Genomic DNA, 24680 nt, shown 5'->3' with positions numbered 1-24680 from the left:
ATCTCCTTCTCCCTTAAAACCATAAAACTTTTGTCTGAAATATTTTTTGCAAAAATTTCTCCTTTTCGAAATATTTGCGTATATTGATTAAAATGAATGTCAACCCTTCGTATAATATAAGTTTATATGTAAATATTTAAACGTACGTAAATAAATTATTTATATATTTAATTTTTGCGTTGTAAAAAATTATAATGCAGATATTATTTTAGTAATTATAATATATAAATTATATATATATTTATATATCATATGTTACTATATGTATATATATAATAATGTTATTATATTTTTTTTTATTATTATATTATATTTTTATGTTTATTTATTTATTTAAGATATTGTTATTCAAAATAATCTTAAAATATATCAGAGCAACTCCATCGAATAATCAACAATCATAATGCAGAGATATCTAAAGACAGAATGCGTTCTGAATATGTCTCGGTATATTAAGGAATTTGTGACTTCGTGTGTATTGGTGTGTATATACGTACATTCAGCAAAACAATTAAGGCAATTATTGTTTTGCAGTATTTGACACATGAAGCAAATTCGTCGAAACACAAGCTAATAACCAAACACATTAGACTGCTGCTTGCATCAGCAATTGCAGTATATACCATTATTATGTTTGCTGGATACTGCAAATAATTCTCCTCACACATTTACAAATTTCTATAAAGAAAACATTTTTACAAACTTTAGAAAATAATTGCTCGAATTCACGTAATGGAAATTGAAGATATTGATGACTTACGAGATTTTGTGACGATTTACAAGAAAGATTATCTTGGAAAGACAAGTAAAAGAACGACAAAGCGCAAATTATTAGCAAAATATTTGCCATCCTTGAACATCTTGAATAGACCGTACAAACAATATTTGCACACACGACTGGAAAATCGGTTACTATCTGAGAACGAACGAAGCGAAGATCCAGTCGACAATTTAAACAGAGTAAAAATGCAAATATTTTTATAGTCGTGATTGTATGCTATCATAATTGTACATCATTGAAAATAGATACGAGACAAATTTCCCCACTTAAGAAATGCTTTACCGGAAATCGTGCCAAATGAGATCGTGATAAAAAACAACAAGGAGAAATCAATGAAGACTATATATCAACAGGATTATTCAAAGGAATTTCGTAAAGGTATATTGCAAATAATCATTATATCTGTATACGTGTAAACGTATATGACACACGCACACATGCATATTACAAACAGATAAAAGGATCATTAAGTCGGAAACGGTGGCAGATAAGATGCCACAAATATGCTGCAAAATATCACAACTATTTTGTTTTCTCTTGATAAAACCTACAAATAGTTTGGAAGCGTTTGATTGATTAGTTGGAAAAAAGAATTTTACTGACCAAAAATATTTCGAAGCGTTTGTAACATCGAGTAGACCATAGGCCCGTATCTTATTGGAAAAACAAACTCAACATCTACATCCGTGCATAAATCCTTTTGTCAAAGTGTGTGTGTATGTGTGCGCGCGCGGCCGCACGCGTATGATACAGTTGATCATAAATCTTATGAACATGAATACGCCTTGTGACTGTAATCAGGGGATCGATTGAAATGAGATAAAAATTACAAAAGTGAGCAAATTCACTAATTAGTACTTATAAGTGTTGACCAATTAAATTATGGACGGTATTCGTAGGCCATTCTTATCAATCTGTTCAAGACTGTCTTAAGTAATATCTTAAGACACTAATACGGCCCTCTGGCTAATATTCATAGTCGAATCTTATATTTAAGATCGTCTTAAGTCTTAAGATGTCATGAATCAATCAGAGGGCCGCATTAGCGACTTAAAACATTATTTAAGACGGTCTTAAAATAAGAATAAACTATGAATACTGGCCCTGATTGGTTCGTGACTTCTTAAGATTGTACTTAAGACGGTCTTGAATATAAGATTCGATTATGAATATCAGCCTATAAATATTCTAGTAATTTGTTCACTTTTATTAACAAATATGGATGGGGTCCCAGGGACCCGAGGGTACATATCAAGGGTAGAAAAAAGTGTGTATAGCTAGGGTTAATATTTGTATCTTTGGAAAAAAGCGGACATTACATGAGCAATACTGTTTAGTTTTACTTATTTATTATTTATCATATCAATACAAATGAATATTTCATCACAATCAGATCATCGTCGCAGGGAAATAACATTGCCGCAAAACTGGATTATACCCGAAACAATTCAAAAACGTGCATATCGAAATCCATGGATAATCGCAACGAAAGAATTAATAAAACCATCAAAAATTTTTAAATCCCGAAATAATTTGGATCCTAATCCGAAAGAAAGAGAAATTCTTCGAGTGACGTATGTAAATTACGCAATATCTATATTAATTCGAGATACAATTTTAAAATAGTTTCCCCTGTTTCCTTTCCCGGCAGAACCGGAAATTCCGAATATACGGGCACAATCGGGATTGCAGGAGAAAACATCATGTTACGAAGCCGGCCATCAAATACGAGAAATCACGCATCTGGGTTGTAAAATTCAAACATGAAATCTTGAATATCTGAATTGGAATGTTCACTGATACTGAAACAAAATTTAACTCTTTTTGAAAAAATATTCTGAATCATTTTTAAATTACGATTTTACAAGTGAGCTCAGGATTTACATGGCAAGGGAGGTTACATGTAAAATAATGAAAGTACAAATAAAACAAAATCACATATGCAAATTGTTGGAAAACAGAATTCATATTATATATTCATAATTACATTTTCAATTTCAATTTCATGTGATTTTGGGATAAATCAATTACTTCGTACATCATTTATATAACTATATACATATACATATATATATAATCTATATATATATATATATGTGTATATGTACACGCACGTATGCACGCACGCACGCAGGCACATTCATATCAATACACAAGAATGCTAGATCGTAATATTACTTGTATAATTCACAAAACTCGTTTCTCTCTCTCACATAGTTATTTACATATTCAAATCTAATATCATTTTACAAAATATTTTCCAACAAATATGAATACTTGATATTTCATATGTAACAGATTCGCTGAACACTTTCACATGTGTAACTTATATTCCACAATTATATCAAAATTGTTTCAGCAAACTAATTAGCAAGCAATTAATCATCAAATTACTCAAACAATCAATTAATGATCAATTAATGTTCACTTACCATAATTTAATTTGAGATTAATTTAAAGCTCAAAATTTTAAGATAAATAAAATTATACAAGTAACAAACATTACAGATACTTAAATGTCTTAAATTTTAGTACTATAATTAATATGGAAAATCGAGTTAAATGATTATGCTTGCGATAAAAAATTGTATGTAAAGAACATAGTATAGAAAAGGCCCGTTTTTTGCCCACTAATGGAAAAGTGTAAAACATAGTGAATCTTAGATTTTGACCTACTAAACACGATGGTGCTATTAGTTTTCATTGAAAATGCGGGGAACATCATCATTTTTCGGATGCCATTTGGCCATTTTTTTTGCTGTCACCAACTGCTTTCTATAAACCGCTCTCAGCCGGGCCCAGGAACAACGAGCGTGGAGACGTGGCGGTTTTCTGTTCCCTCTTTTATGTGTTTTATGTATTTTTTGTTTTTTTTATGATTTGTATTTTTTTATATGTTTCAGTATTTTTTCTAGGGCTCAGACGAAAGATTCAAACATGTCGAATATTCGATCTATTCGAATAGTTCAAAGGGGAAAAAAACGAGCATCTAATTCGAACAGTTCGAACAGTTCGAGCTTAAGCAGTGATCAGTATGAAATGTCAATTCGTTATTCTAAAATTCGGACGGTTCGGACAGTAAACAAATATATTTAGTATGTCTTGGAAACAAAAGAGCTGTTTTTCACGAGACTTGAATATACAAATATTATAAAAATGTCAAAAAAAACCGATTAAATGGACACATAAAAAATACTAAAACATAAAAAAATACAAATCACAAAAAAAATATAGAACACAAAAAAGAGGGGACAGAAAACCGCTACGTCCACGCTCGTTGTCCCTGGACCCGGCTGGCAACGGTTTATAGAAAACAGTTGGCGACAGCAAAAAAAAATGGCCAAATGGCATCCGCCATTTTGGATCCTTTATTTCGAATTTATCTTATTTATTAGATTTCCGTTTAACAATATTAGGAACCTCCGCATACTAAGTTTCACATAAAATAATCCACTCGTATTGAAAATCATGTATTACAGAGAGGGTAAAATATAGGACTTTAACTCGAAAAATGACGATGTTCCCCGCATTTTCAATAAAAACTAATAGCACCATCGTGTTCAGCAGGTCAAAATCTGTAAGATTTAATATTTTACACTTTTCCGTTAGTAGGTAAAAAACGGCCTTTTCTGTACTATGTTTTTTTATAGCACGGAACTTATCTTTTTTATATCCTTTAGTCATAGCACAAATTAGATATATATATTTGTATGTAAGATATACATATGTTTTATAACTCGCGGATTATCTCTCATGAGTATGTAGCAGGAATTAAATTGAAAAATTCTGTAAATTGTTATTTTGCAATTTTTACAATGAAAAATTAATATCAGCAAATCATCATATATGATTCCGCGACAATAGATAGCTCAGCATTTCTAATTTCTAGGAACACGAAAATAGAATGCTCTATAAACAGATTATTTTTTTACAAAGCCCTCTTTTGTTGATTTACGGATTTTCAATAAATTTCTTATCTATAGCAAAAATCGCAATATTCGAATTTTTCGATTCAATTCGTTCTACCTGTTTACAAGAGATGATTCACGAATTATGAGACACTTTGTATATATATGCATGCGCGCACGTATGCAGGCATGTAAAAAAGAAATGCCTTAATCAAATCTAAAAAAATACCCAGCACATAATATATACAATTTATGATTTCAGTCCCTCACTTCACAATATCGATAACTATATTAAGACTTCATGAAATTTGATGAAGTTATTAACTTTAAAATAATGCATTCTCATTCTAATAGAATTACATTACCAACTTATAGTTTATTGTGCCTACAAATTAACTTCCTATACATAAAATTCATTCATATTACAAACAAAAACTCATATCTATTTCGATACAATAAAATTATTATAAAAATGAAAATACTGCCTAATTATGTATGTACGTATATATAGAATTAAAAATTATGTGTGCGTGTGTGTATGCGTATACATATATATACATATGTATACATACTCAAAGTGCTCCAGAACGTTAGAAAACAAATTTTTTTGCTAATTTAGAAATTAATTAATTTTCTTTAACAAAATTGAATGTCAAAATTATTTATTTTCACTTTCTTTAACGCTATATATTTTTGTAATATGTTATATATTAGAGATCATTAAATATTCGATTGTTTTTCGTATTCTGCAACTGATTTCAAATAAATCTCCTTAATTTTTAATTATTGAAATATAATAAAAAATGTAGGCATTTTTTAATGAAATTGTAATATAATATTGATATTTAATGTGATAAGAATATTCTTGTTTTCTATTTTTATTTTTATAAATACGAATAGAATTTATTAGAATAAATTGTTTTCGATCATTAATTATTAAAAAATATTTAAATCCGTTGCGAAATTTAAAGTAAAAAGTTATCTGGAATACTTTATGTACAGTTTCATATCGAAAAATTACATTCTTTGTATGAATTACACTTATATTATACATCGCACCAAGAATATTTACACATACAAAAAATGTAGATGTTCAATATAATCACTGACACATGATTCTTGTTCCTTTTTTCAATCCAACTATTATCCAAATATTATCTACATCAAGCGATTGTTTGTAGTAATAATGTCGTCATCAGAGATCATATCTTGCAGAGGAATATTTGGCTTCTGCAACAAACAATTAGAAACGACAAATGTAATTCGCATTCTGCGAAATCACAAGCGACTCTGAGAGAATAGAAACTATTATCTTACTTCAAGTACAATCGTGGATACCATATTGTCTGTGTCGTGATATTGTACACCTACATTTGCAGCTGCTATTGCTACAGTATGAACGTTATCGGTGCTGGTTGAGGTTGTGATGTGCTGGGTAATCGTGGAGCGATTTGCATTTTGTCTACTGGAACCATTATACTCTTATATGCGTAAAATTACCAAGATGAGACACTGTTTCTTATTCTTTTACAAGAAAAACGCGTATTAAAAAATATATATGTATGTACAAAGTAATCACTTACTTTCGTTTCTTCACTTGACCTGAATGGAAACGGCCACCTTCACCACGAATTCTATTCATCGCATGTCGATGACGAGATTCGTGGAGATATTTCTGAAATTAATTTTTTCGTTATTTTTATCTCTTTCAAATATATATGTTACAAATAAATATGACGGCATGTAACATAAAAAATAAATGCATTTATATTAATTTGCAACATATAAATATAATTTTATATTTCATACAAATTAGTATTCAAAATAAACTAAAATGTATTCAAATAAATATGAAAATCTCAGTTTTAAATATATATTTAAAAAAGTTCATTTTTTGAAGTCCAAAAATTGAAGGATACTTACTGGCCTTTCCTTGGGTATCTTCCCTTCAGCTTCCAATTTAGCACGAGCTTGACGACGTTTCAATATCCGTCTGTACTGTTTTGCATTGACATACAGTGGTTCTTCTTCGAGAAGTTCAGCATTAGGTAATGCCACTCTTTGGAACTGTGTTTGTCCGCTATTACCTGGTACCATCTAATTACAAAATATAACATGGTGAATTAATGATTATAGCGATGATATTAATTGTTCCTAATTCTCGGAAAGTTCATATGTCAATAGAAATCTAATACAAGGTTCTCACAAATTCTTCATCTTAAAATTCTATCTCTGATTTTCAGATTTTCAAATTTTCATGATTTTTCCTGACTTTCAATAATATTTTGAAATGTTTTGTGTTTTCGTCCTAATTTGGAAACCGTTAAATATTTTGTTGAGAAATTAATTTAACGTAACAATATAAATTATTACTAATATCGTTGACACTGCTCGCAATTTTAATTGTTAAGTTAGTAGTATTTCAAAACTGCGTAGGTATAACATACGTTATACAGGGTGTCTGGAAATTACCGCCAAATGTTTCGTGCGTGGGTAGAACAAACTATACTGAGTCGAAAAGTCCTGTACCATTTTGCGGTGTCAGCAATAGTTAACGAGATATTAATTACTAAAAATTGCAAAATAATAGTCTTGAACAATTTTTTACTCAAATACTATCAACTTTACAGAAAAAGTGCAAGAAACAAAAATCATTAATTTTCTTCTCATATAGTTCCGAAAATTTTTTCAGAATTTTTTATTAACTTTTTAGTACTGCATTTTTTATTAACTTTTTAGTACTGCATTTTCTTATTTTTACCAACATGAGAAAATACGGTATTAAAAAATTCTAAAAAAATTCTCAGAACTTTATGAGAAGAAAATAAATGATTTTTGTCTCTCGCAGTTTTTCTGTAAAGTTGATAGTATTTGAGTAAAAAATTATTCAAGACCAATATTTTGCAATTTTTAGTAATTAATATCTCGGTAAATATTGCTGACACTGCAAAATGGTACAGGACTTTCCGACTCAGTATAGTCTATTCTACCCACGCACAAAACATTTGGCGGTAATTTCCAGACACCCTGTATATTAGACCAATATTACATGCGTCCGTTTTTTGTCAGACGACAAATTTTTCAAGCCTGTCGATTGGCTGTGGGACAAAGAGATCAGAGATCCTCTCTATCTTGCAGCCAATTAACACGCTTGAAAAATTCGTCGTCCGACAAAAAACGGACGCATGTAATATTGGCTTTAGGATAATATTTTATTTGTGCGTTTTTGTCATACGATAAATTTTTCAAGCCTGTTGATTAGCTATAGAATAAAGAGATCCGACCTCTTTGTTCTGTACACATTTGTCGTACGATAAAAATACACAAATGAAATAGCACTCTAAGGGGAACGAGTCCATCGTAATTGATTGAAATAGAACTGGGCAACCGTTAATCGTAATCGTCAATCTGTAATCTGATGCGGGCATTAGGCTAATATTACATCGTACAACAAAACATTTTGAGCCTATTGATTGGCTGCAGGAAAGAGAAGTTGTCGGATCTCTCTATCCTATAGTCAATTAATCAACTTAAAATCTTTTGATACGGTCCACGTGATGCTACAAATGCTTCGAGCATTTTTTGATTGGTCAGTTAGTATAATTCTTTCTTCCGAGTGGTCAATCAAAAATTTCGAAGCGTTTGTAGCATCAAATGGACCATATCCTTTGTCGTACAATAAATGTAATACTAGCTTTAAACACTTCTTTAAAGTCAAGAATTTTAATTTCCCAGAAAATTTTATAAAATTCTCTAACTTTTTCCTGATTTCTTCAACTGTCTTTTAATTTCCCACAATTTTCTGATCTCCAGTTTTGTGGCAACCTTGTAATGACGATCCAAGAATTTTCGAAACAAAAAAAATACAATAACAAAAACAAAATAAACGATAGGTTGAGGAGAAAAAAACAATAACATATGTTTAAGCATTGATTTAAGCCTTCAGTAAAGACTTAGAGCCGAAACGTACATTAGTATTCTTTATCTTTCCGACTTTATGCAGCTGCCGTTAATATTAAATTTATTTATTAAGGTAAATACGTATCGTCTTCTGTGTAGATTCCTATCACCTATTTTGTTTTTGTTATAATATAAAACATATAATATATTATTCAATGGTTATTACAGGAATCAATATGACATTTATAAACATTAATGTAAACTACATACATAAATAAAAATTTTCTAAATTATTACCATAACAACGTTCCCTCCTTGTGACACTGTTGACGTAGGACTACCTAAAGGTTGTACTGGGGTTGTACTAGCAGCAGTAGTTGCAGTCTGTGATGTTGTACCAGCAATTTGCATGAGATTACCATTAAGATTTATAACTGTAAACAAAAGATGTTGAGAATTATTTATACAAAGATGTTAAGATGCATGAAATAGATATGTTTTTAACTTACCTGTTGGTTGGGCTTGTTGTACTTGACCTTCTAATTGCACAGGTTGATAGATATAGGTCTGTCCATCAGGAGTTTGAATAATTTGTGGCGTTTGTGGTTGCTGAATAACTATCTGTTGACCGGTACTGGTCAGGCTAGAAACTGGAACAACTTGGATCTGTCCATTAGGCGCTACTTGTGTCGCTGCTACTTGTATCGCTTGCGGAAGCATCATTGTTTGGCCACCTTGGCCCATTTGAACAACTTGTACAGCTCCACCGGTGCTACCGACCACAACCGCCTGTCCTTCGCTGAGTTGCTCCATAATAAATCTTTGCTACAATAAAGTAAAAAAAAAAACTAACGAAATACTTTAGAAATATATACATATCGCAAATAGGGCTAAAATAGGGCTAAAATAGATACCAAGAGATATTATTGATACAATCGTGTATCATCATTCAATTTGCATCATCGCTATTAGGTTAACGGTGCGTGGAGTTTACGAGGCAATTATAGAAATGCAACGCAGCCCGCCGACGTGGCGGCCGCGCCAAGCGGGTTTGGAGTGTTTGGAGCAGGCCATCTCGCTTAACGTGAACCACGTGTGTGTGATTTCGCGCGCGCGGGACGTGCGACCTCCAAGCCATGTTTCGCAAATCGCGAGCGGATGAGACGAATAGTGTGAGTGCCTAGAAGAGAGCGTTGCCCGACGAGTGAATGCACCAGAATGCACACGCATGTACATGAAAGAAGGGATGCGCGTCGTCTCGTGGGATTCGCGCCGTTTTGTGGCAACGTTCCGAGACGTCTCAGAGGCGATTCGCGTGAGCGACGCCGAGCGACGCCGAACGACGCCAGGCGACGCAGCCGCCGATGCCGCGGTCCGCGAACATATCGTTCGCGAGGATACGCGACGTTCAACCGCGACGAGGAAACCTGGGTCGATCGCCATCGTACGTCCGTGGAAAGAGAGCAAGATATCGCCTCGGCAAACATGGCCGTGTGGCAATGGCTTTTTTGGCGTCGCGAAGGCGCTGGCTCGCGCGGAGAAACACACGACGCGGCCGCGAAATCGACGTTAAATCGCGAACGTGGGCGCACGACCATGCCGCGTATCGGGCTGATGTTTGATAATTTGTGAACTTACATTGGATATTTTCGTGGGCACTTTCCCAATTGGTCGACGAATTGAGGACCAATGGTCGGCGAAAGACCGTTCTCAGCTCTTGTGTATTGGTGGCACTGAAAGATGTGAACTGCCAGTCCGATGGCAGTCCGATCCAAGACCGGTCGATGCCCCTCCGCGCCTCTATGCGGACCGCCAATCGAGTTACGCGTCTCATCCCTCTCCCTTCAGGCGCGCGATTTAAACTACATTATACATTGTATCACTTTTCGATAATTCTTCTTATTAATTTGTCTTAAAGGATAAATTCTCTCCTGTTTCTTTCTGATAACTCATTATTTACAAATTTGTTTATACCATAGTATTACAGAACTAATATTGTACAATTTTTCATAGTTTGTTAATATTACTTAGAATATTTAAAACAATTTTAAGTTCAAATCTTACATTCGGATTTGGAGATATAGCAGGATACTTTGACTTAAATTTAGGAAAATAATTCAGTGAAAGAAAAACAATAAACAAAGAACTGTTTACAATAAATACAATACGGTGTTTTTATTCGACTTTCTTTTCTTCCTATTTGGACTATTATAACGATTGAATATTTCTCATAAGATTAACAATAAAATCGAGACCAATGTAAAACCAACACACAATTTCATAGTTTTTATTGCTCAAATTTTCAATCGAACAATTTTAAATTCAAATTTTTAAAAAATTCGGATCTGATGAGAAAGATGTGTAACAAAATATTTTAATTCTGAATTTAAAGGAATAGTAAAGAAAAATTAAACTACGTACCTATTGTGAAAGTAATTAAAGAATTTTCTGTTTACAATTAATTACAGTACTGTTTCCCTACAGCACGAAGTTGCACAAAAGTTGTAGCAATATTACAAAGATTTTGTATCGATATTGCAGTAAATTTTGTGCTGTTGGATTTTTTATTTTCTTTTCTATTTAAACAATAAATCGAACAAAAAAAATATATATATATATCTATATTTGAATTTTCCTTAATAAAAACAATACAATTTTATCTGTTTAAAAATACATACACTCACACAAACACCTGCGTGCGTGCATATACAAAGTAAAAATGTTTTCTAGCAGTAACTTATCGTCTTGGACTACAATTAGAGTTAAAAGTTCTAAAGAGGCTTGAAAAAGTACAAAAGAATTTCAGAGGCTTGAAAAAATACAAAAGAATAATATATCGAAAGAAATGTTTCTCATTCTTCTTAATTTTGTATTAATTATACATCTATTTCTATATAAATATTTATATTAATACTAATTACAAGTTAGTTGATATTTGTCACACTTATATTTATCACTGCAAAATAGAAAAATTTTTATTATTTATAAATAATTATAAGTTACATTATGAAATACCTTACATAATTTAATATTGTCATTCAAAATCCTTTATAAATTCCTTGCAATTTTTGAAGGCAATAAATTTGTATTAAATCTTTCTTTACAATAGTAAAAGAATTATAATAATAATTACAAAATCATAGTTATATAAGATTCGATTGAATTTATTGAACAATGATAAAATAGTATTCTTTTTCTTACTTTTATCTGAAGATATGTATATACGAAGCGTCCTGCTATTATTGCATAAATTAGCACATTCTTTGGTCACTTTGAAATCGATTTTTCTTTTGAAAAATGTTCAGATAGTGATAGTCGAAAAATTATAATTAACAGCTAATAATTAACAATTTAAAAGCAAAAATCTCATTTTATAAATTAAATTTCAAGGGTGCAAATAAATAGCAAAATTATATTTATCAATTCATTTTGAATAAACTTTATTTTCATAAAATTTGTATTTAATATCATATTTTATTAAAGATATAATGTGGAAGAGAGGCAAGTTGAAAAATCTCACTCGATATTTTTCCTAGAAAAACAACAGATTCACAATTGGCCAAAAAATATGCTATTAAGGCCCAGTTTTACAACTCACGATTAACTCTTAACCGAGGTTCAACTTATTTCTCATCTTTCTCCAATTCTAGAATTGAAAAGAGATAATGAATAAATTGAACCCCTCGCGCGGTTAAGAGTTAACCATCAGTTGTGTGAAACTGGGCCTAAGTGTTTGCGTGGGATAGTGACAGGATACTCTGTGTGTGTGTGCGCGTGCGCGCGCGCGTGTGTGTGTACTTATCGATAAATATTACAATAACAAATTAATTTTTTACATAAAAATTTCACATAGATAAAAGATAATGGCGCACATCTTAATAATACTAAACTTTAAAATAAAAGAGAGAACTGTATATCTATTTAACAATCGTGAAACTATTAGTACATAGCAAGCATAAACAGCAGTAATAATTCAACATTCTGTATAATACATTACAATTGATCTTTTGTTTCAACATAAGCTAGAATTGTAACTCGGACTTAGGTCGATATATTTCCGACGTATCCTTTTTTACAATGTTAAAATTCCAGTCAAATGAGATGAAATTATAAATTAATTTGACGAATATTCAACGATCACGATAGAAACGGAACCACCAAATCCTCCTTGTGTTCGACTTTTACATCGCCTAATGCTGTCACAGCCTTGTTGAGCATTTCTGTAATCTGTACGTTTAATATATGTATTACTTTCATTGTCGACAAACTTAGTGCTCTCATAATGAAGAAAATACGAGAAAGATGAAGCAAAGTATTTACCAATTCTTGGTCTTCAGCAGCAAGTGGATCAGCAGCTAATGTTCGTTCTGGAGCAGGTATATCCTTAAGTAGGCAAGATGCATCCTCAGGAAATTTAATTCGACCCGATTCTATTCTCTTTGAGTACGCACGAGATCTGTCCATATATTCATGTTGTTCTAGATTATGAGTGTCTAACGCACCCACGTCAATAACATTGCTGAAAAAAAAAAAACCTTAATATTAACTTACAATTTTTAGAGTAATTTATTTTATAATATTTTCTACTGGGAAAACTAATAAAATTGTATTATACCATGAAGGTTATTTATAATGGAGTCAAAACTACTTTTTTCTCACTAACTGCAGTTTAACTTCTTTCCTTCTGAATATTGTATATTCACTTTTATGTGATATTTTTTTTTAATATTCAGTGTAAATTTATGACGAAATATAAAAACAGCGTTAAAAGATTAAAAACGAAATTTTTATAGACAAAATTATATCTTCAAAGCACAAATTAATATGTAATACGAATCATATAAAAGAAATCAAAGTACAAGAAAAAATTTACTCACGCTGCAGTTTCATGTAAAATTCTGTTCAACGCACTCTGTTCATCTGTCTTCTTAGGCACGGAACTTGCATATTGGTTAACGTAATCGTCACTGAAAAGAAGAAGACAAAAGATATATTATCATCTTACTTAAGAGAGCTCGAAATATTATGTCGAACACAAAAATGTCTGTGCTTGATAAACACATAAAATAACTCACCTATGAACTCTCGGTACGTTTGTATTATTACTGACAGGATCTACCAGCAAATGTGTTCTTTCATTCGCTTCTCCACCCTGCAAATAACAAGCATTGTAATAGATATTTAAAATATACAAAAATTTTTAAATTTTTGTTACTCTCTTTCTATTATTATAACTTCTTTATCATTACAACACAAATATATGTGATGTGTTCATCAAGCGTTATCACTATCGTCGAGTAGGCGTATTAACTGCGACAATTGTCACGTATCGGTGATAAGGAAGAAAATGTTGAAAGTGCAGTAAAACCGTTTTCGCAGTCATTTTACCTGCGGCCCGCTGTCCTCTTTACAAAAGCTGTAGCAGCATCCCATGTTTAAACGGAATCCCACCAATGTGACCTTTCTCTACGAGCAAAGTATATCCGTTATTGCAAACGATCGTTCATTTTTCCGTTCCGGTAAACAATCAGGTGAATCAGCTGTGTCGCCGCAAAATTCTACGTATATACATACACAAACATAACTTTATAAATAAACGCTGTTTCAGCAAGGCGCATGCAATTAACTGACACGAAAACGACGAAAACTCGGGAACGAGATGAAACCGGGTACATGCAACGTCTCTAGTGGAACTCGCCCTGTACTATTTGAAAACATAACCTTGTTCCTGTTGACATCATAGCACTCGCGACTCATTGCAACGATATACAAGAATCGATATTAAATTTCCTTCAGCGGAATTAACTGAGAAAGCTGATATTTATGTCGGTATCAATTTTTTTAATTTCGCTACTTTGATAGATACACATATTACAGTCGCTATCATGTCAGGTACAAAGGTAAGTTCAAGATCGATAATAATATATTTACGTATAATCATGTCTACATGATAAATAAAGTTTACCAGTTTACTGTAGATGTTTTCTTTTTGTTTTAGGAAGTAACAGAGCTGCAAGCGTTTAAAACAGTCTTTTTTCACAGTGTGGTGATACTCGCGCTACCTGTGGTCGCTTTCTTTACAAGCAAAATTTTTCTCTTTGATGGTACGAAACATATATATATATATATATATATATATATAAGAAAATTGCAATGAACGCCGTAGCAAGTTTACAAAGAAATAACTATCAAAAAGAATCATTTTTCCATATATTTCTTTTTTGTGGAATCTGGATTATATTTTAGAATATTTTGTTTTCTTCAATGGCTTAACTAATGAAAATTTTGTTTTATTTATGTTATAGGTATATTAGGTCTCAACACAGTATCAAGTAATGTGTATTCGGCTGGCATTGCAGTAATAGTGTTACACATTGCCTTAGGAATTTTTATATATAGAGCATACTTTGATGATCGATCAAGAACACCAGCAGTTAAGAGAGATTAGTTTTTTATTATTAAGTACACCTTGGTGATCATACACTTATGACATAATCACAATCAACACATTTGTCTCGGATAATATTAAGTGGCATTGTAAAGTAAAACTTTTATGTGTTGTCACAAGAGTCAACGATACTTTTTTCTTTAATTTTACTCTAGTCAGTAATCGGTTGAAAGCCATTTGCAATTTGCCAAAATTAACAATTAATGCTATCTGTGCAATGTAATTTATATAAAAATGAAATTTTACAAAGCAACTTACATTCCACAACTTCAAACGTTACATATATGCATTACATATTCCCAGTATACTGTTTGATGTCCGTACAAACGTTAAAATATTTTGAATTTTCACGTACAAATAAATGTACGGTGAATTAGAATGAATTTATAGTGTATAAAATTTTTTAGTAAAACAGATTTTTTCTTGAAACAGATATTTTTATCTATACAATTTTCTTTTATAAAACGTAAGTAACAATGGCAACATAAAATTTTAGTGATTTTTATTTGTTTATTGAAGATAGACGCCCATATTCCCTTCTTTATATGTAAAGGTTTTTAAATTTATGATGATTGCATACTATTTATTTTAAATTTTATTCAAAGGTATTCCAAAACTCAACTGTCAACTCCCTTTATCCTTGTTCAACATTCAGTGAACAACAAAAGAATAAAATTATACTTGAGTTAACAGAGTCAAGTTTTGGAACGCATCCCATATTTATAAAAAGAGAGAAACATTTTTCGAAACCTTTTAGCTTACCACAAATAGACTAAACAAACACGTAATTATTAATATAGAACAAATATTAATTCATACAACTCAACTAATTGCATTGTGGCAAAAAAAAAACGTTATTTGATTCTTTTATTTGGAACAACAAAATTTGGAATAGCAAACAATTTTTTTTCAAACATGAATTGTCGAATAAAAATGTGACAATATACGTTTCTACAGAAAGTTGAATGAAGCTTGTTAAATGATATCTGATTCATATCTCAATAAGACAATATTCAACATCAACTAATTGCAGATATATAGACGAAAAATAAATGTGACGATTCATCTGTTATAAACATAAAAGTGTATATAAATATAATGTGACGGTGTGAAATGTATAAATAAAAGAAAAGAAAACGCATTACATACATGGTGAAAATTTTTATCATTCAAAAAAAGGAAAATATTTTTAACACTCATTTTTTACATCTTGCTAATAGTAACTATTATATATATATATATATGTAATAATTTGCGATTCTTAAGTGCTAGCGATGTGGGAACGACGTTAGGCATAAGAATGAAATATGGACCACCTATCTTGCTTATTCTAGGAACAACTTAATAATTTTTGTGAATCTTCTGTCCTGCAAATATAGCAATATAAATATCGTGAGAGATAAACATATTATGTCATTGTGTAGATGCCTACAAGTTATGTACAATGATATATCTAGTTGAATTAGAATTCTTTAGGAAATGAAATTTTTGCACCAAAAACGATTCAAGTCCAATTAAAAAAGAAATTGCAATAAATTCTTGTAACATCTTTGTAGATGTGTTAATCCAAAAATTAAAGCAAACTTAGCACAATTTCAATTAGCGAAATATTAATTTATTTAAATATCATAAATGCAGCAAAAAATGTGACAGAGTATTTACTGTCGACTATGCTGGAATGAACAATTGTATTATCAAATACGCAAGATCGCCAGCGAAATTATCTAGTTCATAATTTAATTTAGTCAATTATATCTAACTTAATTTTGTGCAAATTAATGTGAACAAGAAGTAATTGTTAGGTTCAGAAACATTTATTACATAAAAATAATTTACAGTATTTATTACAATATTTTTTTATAAATACTAAAATATTACAATAAATACTGTAAATCCTTTTTATGTAATAGATGTTACGTAATAAATTTAAAAATTACCTGTTGTTCACATTAATTTATACAAAATTGCAACACTCGCTCTATACATTAAAAGTCACAATTTTTTCTACTGGCAATAGTTTTCAAAATCCTTTTGAAATATTTATTCTGTATAGTTCAATTATGTGCACTTAGAAACATATTAAAAACTTAAAAAGGAAAAACAATTTTCTTCTTTATAAAAAAGCTTCAATAATTCGCGATTATGTTTCTCCAAAATTTATTCAGATTATAATTATTTTTATAATAATATATATTACGAATGCCAACGAGCTGCTTTTAAGCAAAAGAATATTTTTTTCACATGTTACATGAATTCACAAATTTACATCATCTCTTTAGTTTCTGCGTAACACGCTTATGCTGATGATAGTATGTATATATGTCATTAAATAGCTTAATTTGAGATTAATAAATGTTACGAAGAAAAAAGATAAACAATGAAACAGAAAAAAATTGTATGTGCAAGACTACAACATGTCAAGCGTTTTCGAGACATGATTTATCCAAATGAAATACTTCCTATTTCAATTATAGTAGATTTAACATTAATAAAAACACATAAGTTGCGGCGACCGTTACTCAACATCCATTTTTTCTTCTTCTGTTCGTTGCTGCTGCTGTTGATTAGACTGACTGTGATTATTACCTTGGGCATTTTGATTTTGATTATTTTTCTGTTCATCAGCAGATTTATCTTTTGGTTTTTCTTCCTTTGGCGGTTCTACTTTAGGTTTAGGCTTATTGAGAATAGGTAGTACCACACTATCCATTGCCTAAATAACGAAAAAATAAATACAATAAAAGAAAATTGTTTATGATTACAGCTGATTTTTTTTCAATACTTACTTGTTTCTCGGCCCGAATCTGTGCTACAGTAACTGGTGGCTGTTGCGTGCGAAGTGTACTCGCAAGTAGAATACGTTTCTCCTCTAACCATGTCCATTTCTCTTGCACAGTTTTCTCAACTGTTTTCACTTCTTCCTCCGTTAAATGAGAATACTTGTCATCCTTTCCATTCAACATTTTTATTTGATCCAGACTTTTCTTAGCCAGTTGTAATGCCACTCCCAATTCTTCTAATGCGTACGACCTCCCTTCAAATTCGAATCTCCTTTCCTTTATTGGTTCTCCCTGAGACTAATAAAATGAAAACGGGGGCGTTTAGAAATTCTATTTCATAAAGGCAAGAATTATTAAAAAATAAAAAACTTGGAAAACTTGTATAAGATATTATTATGACCGAGCGAAGATCCTCTCGTTATTGTCCGTATATGAAGTATGAAGTAAAAACCGATTCCTAATGACGCGCTGTTCTTTGAGTAACAGCGATTCCATGACAAAATTCGTGCGAGTCATTTCAGGCATTAAACTCGCGCCTGTGTATCTCTTTTAATTATTGTATAATAAATCTAAGCGTTGCGTTTTCTAAACGGAGTTATTTATTGCACGTAAATCTCCCGTCAGCGCGAGTGTCCGCAAGAGCTCACAAAACGTACGAGCGGATCCAATGGACATAAGATTATAAATTGATGATTAATATTTTATCAAATAATACCTTCAAACGCGTCAATCGCTCTGAATAAATTTGTCGTTGACAATCTTCTCCTTCTTCATAAAGCCAATTTTCAGTATCGTCTAATGTACGACACAATGTTTCTTTATCTATTTCTGTAATGAATGTAGCTAATTGATCCTCTTCGGACAATTTAGCACGCAGATCATAAACATATTCTTCCAAGGCATTACGCGCGTCAACTCGTTCTTTTTCCTGTTTATCTTCAGCAATCATTTTGCCCTGTTCATGAACAAAATGCATGTAATTATATAATGATTCGATGTTACACCGACAAATTTTTTTCGCTATAATTGTAGATAAAATTATGCAACGTTCATAAAAGTTACGTAATGCTTGAGATATATCTTGAACGATACATACTTCTTTTTCTACTGCAGCATCAAGATCTCGAAGGGATAATCCGCAAACATTAGCTTCAATAGGTAAATCAATTGTACGAATGGGAATCTTTTTTTTACCTTTATCGTCGTTTTTATCGTCTCCCTAAAACAAAAAAAATTTGCTAAATATTTATCAATATATTTTGTTCGGTACTGTATTTTTTGCATGAACCCATAAAAAAATCGTTTACAAGAAAGTTTATTACTTGATATTTTTCACAATTTCTTATTTAATAAGATTTAAAAAATAGACGCACAATGTGAAAACAGATATGCTTACATAAATTGAGAAATTTCATCTGCATAAACACTTACCTTATTTTACAATACTTTCTTGAAACGCTTTTTTGTTTTTAATGTGATTTTACATCTTTGTGTGTATGTGTTTCTAATGTAAGAATGCGAAATCAAGTAAATTAAAAATTTTAGAAAAACTAAAATGGAATTCAGGTGATGATAAAGATGAGACAAGGATAATGGGGTATACACTTTCGTGTGTAGTTTAGAATCCGTATAGTATCGTTTCACATAACAAAAATATAGTATAAAGTAAGTTTATATAATCTATACATTTCGTACCCATATAATGTATTAAATTGCTTTTTTTTTCTTTCTATACGAATTGAAAACTAATCAGTGTTGCCTGCCTTTATACTTTACAAATATTTGTATGCTTTTATTAGATATCACTGTCTCTTCCTTCTGCGACCCAGTGTATAGAATAGCAGAGTAAAGACAGACAGCACAGCTGTAACACAGCTGTTCTTGGACCCATATGCATTACAAAAAAAAATGAATTGTTAAAGGCTATTATATACTGTGATTAATAAAAGAGCAAGCTCAATTTTTTTCTAGATTTTTATAGTGCCGTTGAATAGTCGAGTTTGCAGAAGAAATCGACACAGGATCTAAAACATGAGCTTAAGCCAAACGCGTCATGCATTTAATATCAATCTACAGGTTTAGCTTATAAAATACAATACATAAAACTGTTTGTTATCTATGCATATACTAATAGAAAAAGTTAAGATGCATAAAAAACAATACAAAAATAACAAACATTTCTAAATCCTAAGATATAAATGCATTATAAATTAAAGATATCAAGGATATTTTGATAAATTTCTCTCAAAATTATTTTATAGAAAAAATAAGGAATTACTCAATCAAAGCAATTGATCAAAAAATAAAATGTGCGAGAATGCGTTTAATGTTGTCAAATTAATGACAAGTATATCGCTTGCATTATATAAGGCGATTATTGCAATTGTTGTGCATTCATTGTTATGGTGACGGGGTTAGTCTAATTTCTGTTTCAAAATAAGCGATAAAGCTAGCATGATGGAAAGAATACTCAAGTTAATTGGCCCTAAATACAAAAAAATGCTCGTAAAAACTCACAACAAAGCAACGATTAAGAGATTAGAGAATTTATCGCACACATGTCTCAATATAGATGTATGCGTATGGGTCCAAGTAAGAGATAGTATGCCCCGTACCGAGCCGAACCAAGAGAGAATCCTGGAGGAGTAGGAAGGGGCAGAACCCCCAGCACCTTTTCCACCATCATCAGCATCTGAGTTCCGTCGTGTCTTATCCATGCTCACCTAAACCACAATAAACTCACATAGTCATGCACCTGAAAGCTGGCAACGCACAAGATCGCACACCAGCATAGAATGATTCCAAACTTTACATAGTCCATATACCGTAACATATTTATTGACAAATCAAAATCACGATATTCTATTCTAAGACCGCTATCCCTTTTCATAAGCTTTAAAATATTACGACGAAATTACAAACCTCTGGAGCTGGTGGTTCGTTAGCCTGTGCATCTTGATCAGATTTATCTTTTTTATCTGTCGCTTGTGAGTCGACATCCATGTTATTTTGTCGTTGTTGCTGTTGCTGTTGAGCTTCCTCTTCTTCCTTCTCTTGTTGAGTTGGCTCACGTTTTTCGATAAGCGAAGCCGACGCAATGGTTAAAATACCGTTCAAATTCACTCTTACCTTTACCTTGACCTTTGCCGATTCACCCTCTGGCGTAGCCTTTATGTTCCTTATTGTAAACGTTCCTGTGTAAAATGTAAGATATAAGATAAGTGTGAATAAAGTACATATGCCCTTCTATTTTAAAGATTTCTTTAAGAAATAAAATCATCTTAAGAGGTAAATAAAATTAAATTCATACCAATATATGATTGGGGATAACATGAAGGTGTTACACTGTAACTAGCTGATAGCGTAAATGGACTCAAACGATAAAACGTCAACATTTTTGAGAATGGCACGGGATGATTATGCCCGAATACTTCCATTTCGCTAAAAAAATAAAGTTAGAAAAAATTATTTAATTCAATTTAATTTTTATTAGTGAGATAGCAAGATAACAGGTAATTATAATTGTACGTACCCTTCTTCACCTTGATTAGCATCCCACGTCAATTTCAAAGGATATGGCTGTAAATCCGTAACAGAAAATTCACGGACACGCACGGCAGGGCTCAGCATAGCACATTGTAACGCGCAACCACGAGCAACTGCTTCGTCTTGATTCAATGTTGTCGATATCGGTCGACCGAAAATTTCCTCTACTAAACGTTTAATAGCAGGAACGCGGCTCGATCCTCCTGCCAACTCGACTGCATGAATTTCCTCTAGCTTCAATTCTGCCAAATTATACATTCTTAATAGTACAAAACGGAATACTGAATATACATGGACCATTTTTATATTCCTACGTCAATATTTTTGCTCTTATGTTTCACAAAAAAATATTTTAAACAAAAGTTGTACGAAGGGAGATGAATAATGATTAAATCAATTTTTGGAAAAAAGTTTTTTGAGGTTGCATAAGTCAGTATTATTTTTCAAAATAAAATTACATTTACTTTCTTCATAAAAATTGCAAGTGTAACGAATAATCTAGAGGTTTTGGTCCATCTAGGACAGATGAATTTACACCAATGGAACGAATATTAATACAAGAGCAATGTGATTAGGTTTGTAGAAAATATTAACTATTTGCGAACTTACTCGAATCTGACAAACATTGCTTAAGAGTTTTTTCAACACGGTCAAACAGATGAGCACATAGTGCTTCCATATCATTACGCTTCATCTCAGCGTGTACATCCTTCTCGTCCATAAAACATTCAATATTTACGGGAAGGGTAGTTGAATTAGCTGACATTTGTTTCTTCAGTTTCTCCGCTTCTGCTAATAGTCTTAAGTACGCTCGCGGATTGGTGTGTGCGTCAATGTTATATCGTGTTTTGAATTCATTACAGAAATGTTCCGTCAAAATAACATCGATATCTCTTCCACCCAATTGATTATCGGCGGTACTTGCTAACATCTTTAACATAATGAAATAAAAATAATGTAATCTCTCTCAAGCGTTTTTGAATGGCATAATTTTAATCTTGTAACGTTCGTGTTGATTTTATAGTACTAACCTTAAGTTTGCCTTTATGAAAGGCACAAACGCTCACTTGCAAACTGGCATTACCACAATCCACAAAAACAATGTTTCTAGGAGACGCTTCTGCCGCTGGCAAATCTTGCTTATAAATACCATAACAAAGAGCAGTAGCAGTGGTCTCATTAAATAACCTCAGAACATTAAGGCCTGCAATCTTAGCAGCGTCAAGTAGAGCTTGACGTTCAGCTTGAGTAAAATATGAAGGAACTGATATGACACAATCATTAACAGCAGTTTGTAGCGCTGTTTCAGAAATATCTTTCAATTTTGTGAAGAGCATAGCAGTAATTTGCTCTGGTGAAAAAACATGCTCTTCTCCCAAATATTGTACCTAAAATATACAATAAAGAAAATATAATAAAAATAATTTTTAACAATTATAAAACATGTAATTTTGGATAATGTGTATATTTATATTCATGAAATCTATATAAGCAACATAATGCAATTCAATGAATCATCATAGTATCCTTAAAAGATATAAATAAAATATGAGTCTCTCGAGAGAATCTTGGCAAAATGCCTAAATTACTTTCGATTCGTAGTCACAGAATTATATGAAAAGAAAGTAAGACCATTGAAATTTGTTGCTCTCATTCTTCTTTTTTTCCTTCTCGTTTACATAAGTATATTTTATTTATAAAAGTACAAATGAAAACTTTATGGTTATTTTAAATAATCTTATTTTTGTTTTTATAATTACAATTTATGTTGTTCTCAAACAGCAGTTAAATAATAGAAATTAACTAAATTATTCTTTTCTGTACTGATGCAATACTTACGTGTATATTGATACTTCCATCAGCTTGCGGGGTTATTTTATATGGAAGAAATCGTAACTCGCATTGAACTTGAGGATCATTATATTTTCTACCTAATAATCTTTTAAAACCATGAATAGTATTCTTCACATTGGTCACCATTTGGTTCTTAGCTGCAACTCCAAGTATTCGGTTTTTCCCACTAAACGCCACACATGACCTAGAAACCAGTATCATTTTTTTGTCTGTTACTGACATCATATACCAGTCATACATAATTGTATATAAATAAATATAAAATCGAATAAATTTACATTTTACTCTTGATATTTCATATGTACAAAACCATATATTAGAGATGAATTTTTTATATTTTTATTATCAATACAAAGTGTTGTATAAACAAAGAAAAAAAGCGATATTCGTAAAGCGATAAATTAAAAAAAATAATTTTTTGCAGATACACGAGGTGTAGAACATTAATCGCATCGGCCGCATCCAGATTTATAGATGATTTATGGAGGATAAATATAAACGTAGTGACAACTCCAAAAGGAAAGCAAGGAAAGCTCCTACGCAGGCGAAGCAGGACTTTTTGGGATACACCAAAACACATGAACGTGTGACGCTATGCCTGTAAATGGTATTATGGTAACGCGATGTTCCGGAGAGTGCGATAATCCACACGCGCGTAAAACTTCGGCCTGCAATTTTTTTTTATCCTAATTTTTTTTATCGGTAATTTATCTGGCACGAAATTTAGAAAAAAAAAAGGAAAGCAATTTTCGTGTCTCGACACGTAAAAAAAGCTTTGGGTTTCTGTCCAATTTTGGAAACAATCGAAATTCGATAAATTCCAAATTTTAGGTTTACTGAGCGCAAAAAACCGGGAAACTGCTCCTGTTGAAGTCGCAACGGTATCGGATGGAAGTGAGGTTGCGGGACCAGCAATATATTTCCAAATGGTATTTAGGGACAAAAAATCCGAGAAAAGGGGGGAATAAATGAAATTCAGACTGGAGGAAAGAGATACCGAGTGTCAGGATTGTGTGCGGCGCGGCGCGGCGCGGCGACGTGACAACAAGGCCGGTATCCCTCCCAATCCTAAAAGTGACTTACGGAGTACTGCGAAGACTGTAGTCATTCGCTATGGTTTCAATGCCGCCGGCGCGGGCGACAGCTACGTAACAGCTCTCATTACCAAAGTCGATCCCGATCACGGACATCGCGGCCATGGCTGATTCGGCGGAATCGACAATTTCTTCTGTGACACGAGATACGTGAGGAACGTTCGGCGACGTTCAGCACTCCGTTGGTACTCGTGTGTCCTCACCTCCGTGAGAATCGGGACTCGACGAGATTCACGGTGATTCACCGATCACGGCGTTCACCACTAGACGCGCACGATGTTCCGTAGGAAACGCTTTCCAACGCACGGCACAAGCGGTCACAGGCGGTATGATACGGCACGGCACGGCACACCACAGCCACTGCCTTCT

The 24680-nt window shown here is 32.1% G+C and overlaps 5 protein-coding genes and 1 pseudogene across 14 annotated transcripts; 2 read left to right on the top strand and 4 right to left on the bottom strand.

Annotated features, from left to right (window-relative positions):
• The first annotated feature begins 451 nt into the window (after nucleotides 1-451).
• On the top strand, nucleotides 452-2551 carry LOC108760774 (uncharacterized). Its single transcript, XM_018506935.1, has 5 exons — nucleotides 452-615; nucleotides 709-960; nucleotides 1027-1159; nucleotides 2175-2355; nucleotides 2433-2551. The coding sequence occupies exons 2-5, from the start codon at nucleotides 733-735 to the stop codon at nucleotides 2533-2535; spliced, it is 645 nt and encodes a 214-aa protein (XP_018362437.1). The 5' UTR covers nucleotides 452-615; nucleotides 709-732; the 3' UTR covers nucleotides 2536-2551.
• Nucleotides 2499-10437, bottom strand: Nf-YA (nuclear factor Y-box A). Of its 6 annotated transcripts, none has more exons than XM_018506932.1 (8): nucleotides 10228-10437; nucleotides 9099-9414; nucleotides 8887-9023; nucleotides 6613-6786; nucleotides 6273-6364; nucleotides 6007-6151; nucleotides 5768-5919; nucleotides 2567-2583 (listed from the first exon to the last, which is right to left on the bottom strand). In XM_018506932.1, the coding sequence occupies exons 2-7, from the start codon at nucleotides 9400-9402 to the stop codon at nucleotides 5848-5850; spliced, it is 924 nt and encodes a 307-aa protein (XP_018362434.1). In that variant the 5' UTR covers nucleotides 9403-9414; nucleotides 10228-10437; the 3' UTR covers nucleotides 2567-2583; nucleotides 5768-5847. The 6 variants fall into 6 exon arrangements, with proteins under 6 accessions (XP_018362436.1, XP_018362434.1, XP_018362433.1 ...); XM_018506931.1 differs by lacking the exon at nucleotides 10228-10437 and adding an exon at nucleotides 9824-9878 and having other exon boundaries at nucleotides 2568-2583; nucleotides 6007-6154; XM_018506930.1 differs by lacking the exon at nucleotides 10228-10437 and adding an exon at nucleotides 9504-9574 and having other exon boundaries at nucleotides 2568-2583; nucleotides 6007-6154.
• Hsc70Cb (heat shock protein 70Cb) lies at nucleotides 5026-24643 on the bottom strand. 4 transcript variants are annotated; one of them, XM_018506924.1, is made up of 14 exons: nucleotides 24301-24638; nucleotides 23203-23401; nucleotides 22395-22751; nucleotides 21973-22294; nucleotides 21350-21605; nucleotides 21128-21258; nucleotides 20740-21011; nucleotides 20433-20540; nucleotides 18914-19036; nucleotides 18533-18772; nucleotides 17824-18114; nucleotides 16975-17750; nucleotides 13249-13251; nucleotides 5026-5036 (listed from the first exon to the last, which is right to left on the bottom strand). In XM_018506924.1, exons 1-12 carry the CDS (start codon nucleotides 24414-24416, stop codon nucleotides 17553-17555), a joined length of 2613 nt encoding a protein of 870 aa, XP_018362426.1. In that variant the 5' UTR covers nucleotides 24417-24638; the 3' UTR covers nucleotides 5026-5036; nucleotides 13249-13251; nucleotides 16975-17552. The 4 variants fall into 4 exon arrangements, with proteins under 4 accessions (XP_018362426.1, XP_018362429.1, XP_018362427.1 ...); XM_018506925.1 differs by lacking the exon at nucleotides 5026-5036 and adding an exon at nucleotides 11729-11785; XM_018506927.1 differs by lacking the exon at nucleotides 20433-20540 and having other exon boundaries at nucleotides 24301-24635.
• LOC108760775 (uncharacterized) lies at nucleotides 9570-10208 on the bottom strand (annotated as a pseudogene).
• Nucleotides 12426-14617, bottom strand: Lamtor1 (Late endosomal/lysosomal adaptor, MAPK and MTOR activator 1). 2 transcript variants are annotated; one of them, XM_018506937.1, is made up of 6 exons: nucleotides 14555-14617; nucleotides 13978-14055; nucleotides 13665-13741; nucleotides 13467-13556; nucleotides 12910-13108; nucleotides 12426-12816 (listed from the first exon to the last, which is right to left on the bottom strand). In XM_018506937.1, exons 2-6 carry the CDS (start codon nucleotides 14020-14022, stop codon nucleotides 12727-12729), a joined length of 501 nt encoding a protein of 166 aa, XP_018362439.1. In that variant the 5' UTR covers nucleotides 14023-14055; nucleotides 14555-14617; the 3' UTR covers nucleotides 12426-12726. The 2 variants fall into 2 exon arrangements, with proteins under 2 accessions (XP_018362439.1, XP_018362438.1); XM_018506936.1 differs by lacking the exon at nucleotides 14555-14617 and adding an exon at nucleotides 14164-14216.
• On the top strand, nucleotides 14416-15416 carry LOC108760777 (vacuolar ATPase assembly integral membrane protein VMA21 homolog). Its single transcript, XM_018506938.1, has 3 exons — nucleotides 14416-14489; nucleotides 14588-14693; nucleotides 14895-15416. Exons 1-3 carry the CDS (start codon nucleotides 14475-14477, stop codon nucleotides 15035-15037), a joined length of 264 nt encoding a protein of 87 aa, XP_018362440.1. The 5' UTR covers nucleotides 14416-14474; the 3' UTR covers nucleotides 15038-15416.
• Nucleotides 24644-24680: the final 37 nt, after the last annotated feature.

This window comes from Trachymyrmex cornetzi, unplaced genomic scaffold (genome assembly GCF_001594075.2).
Source record: "Trachymyrmex cornetzi isolate Tcor2-1 unplaced genomic scaffold, Tcor1.1 scaffold23, whole genome shotgun sequence".
Lineage (NCBI taxonomy): Eukaryota > Metazoa > Arthropoda > Insecta > Hymenoptera > Formicidae > Trachymyrmex > Trachymyrmex cornetzi.
The sequence above is the reverse complement of the archived record's forward strand: the minus strand, read 5'-3'. Positions and strand labels throughout refer to the sequence as shown.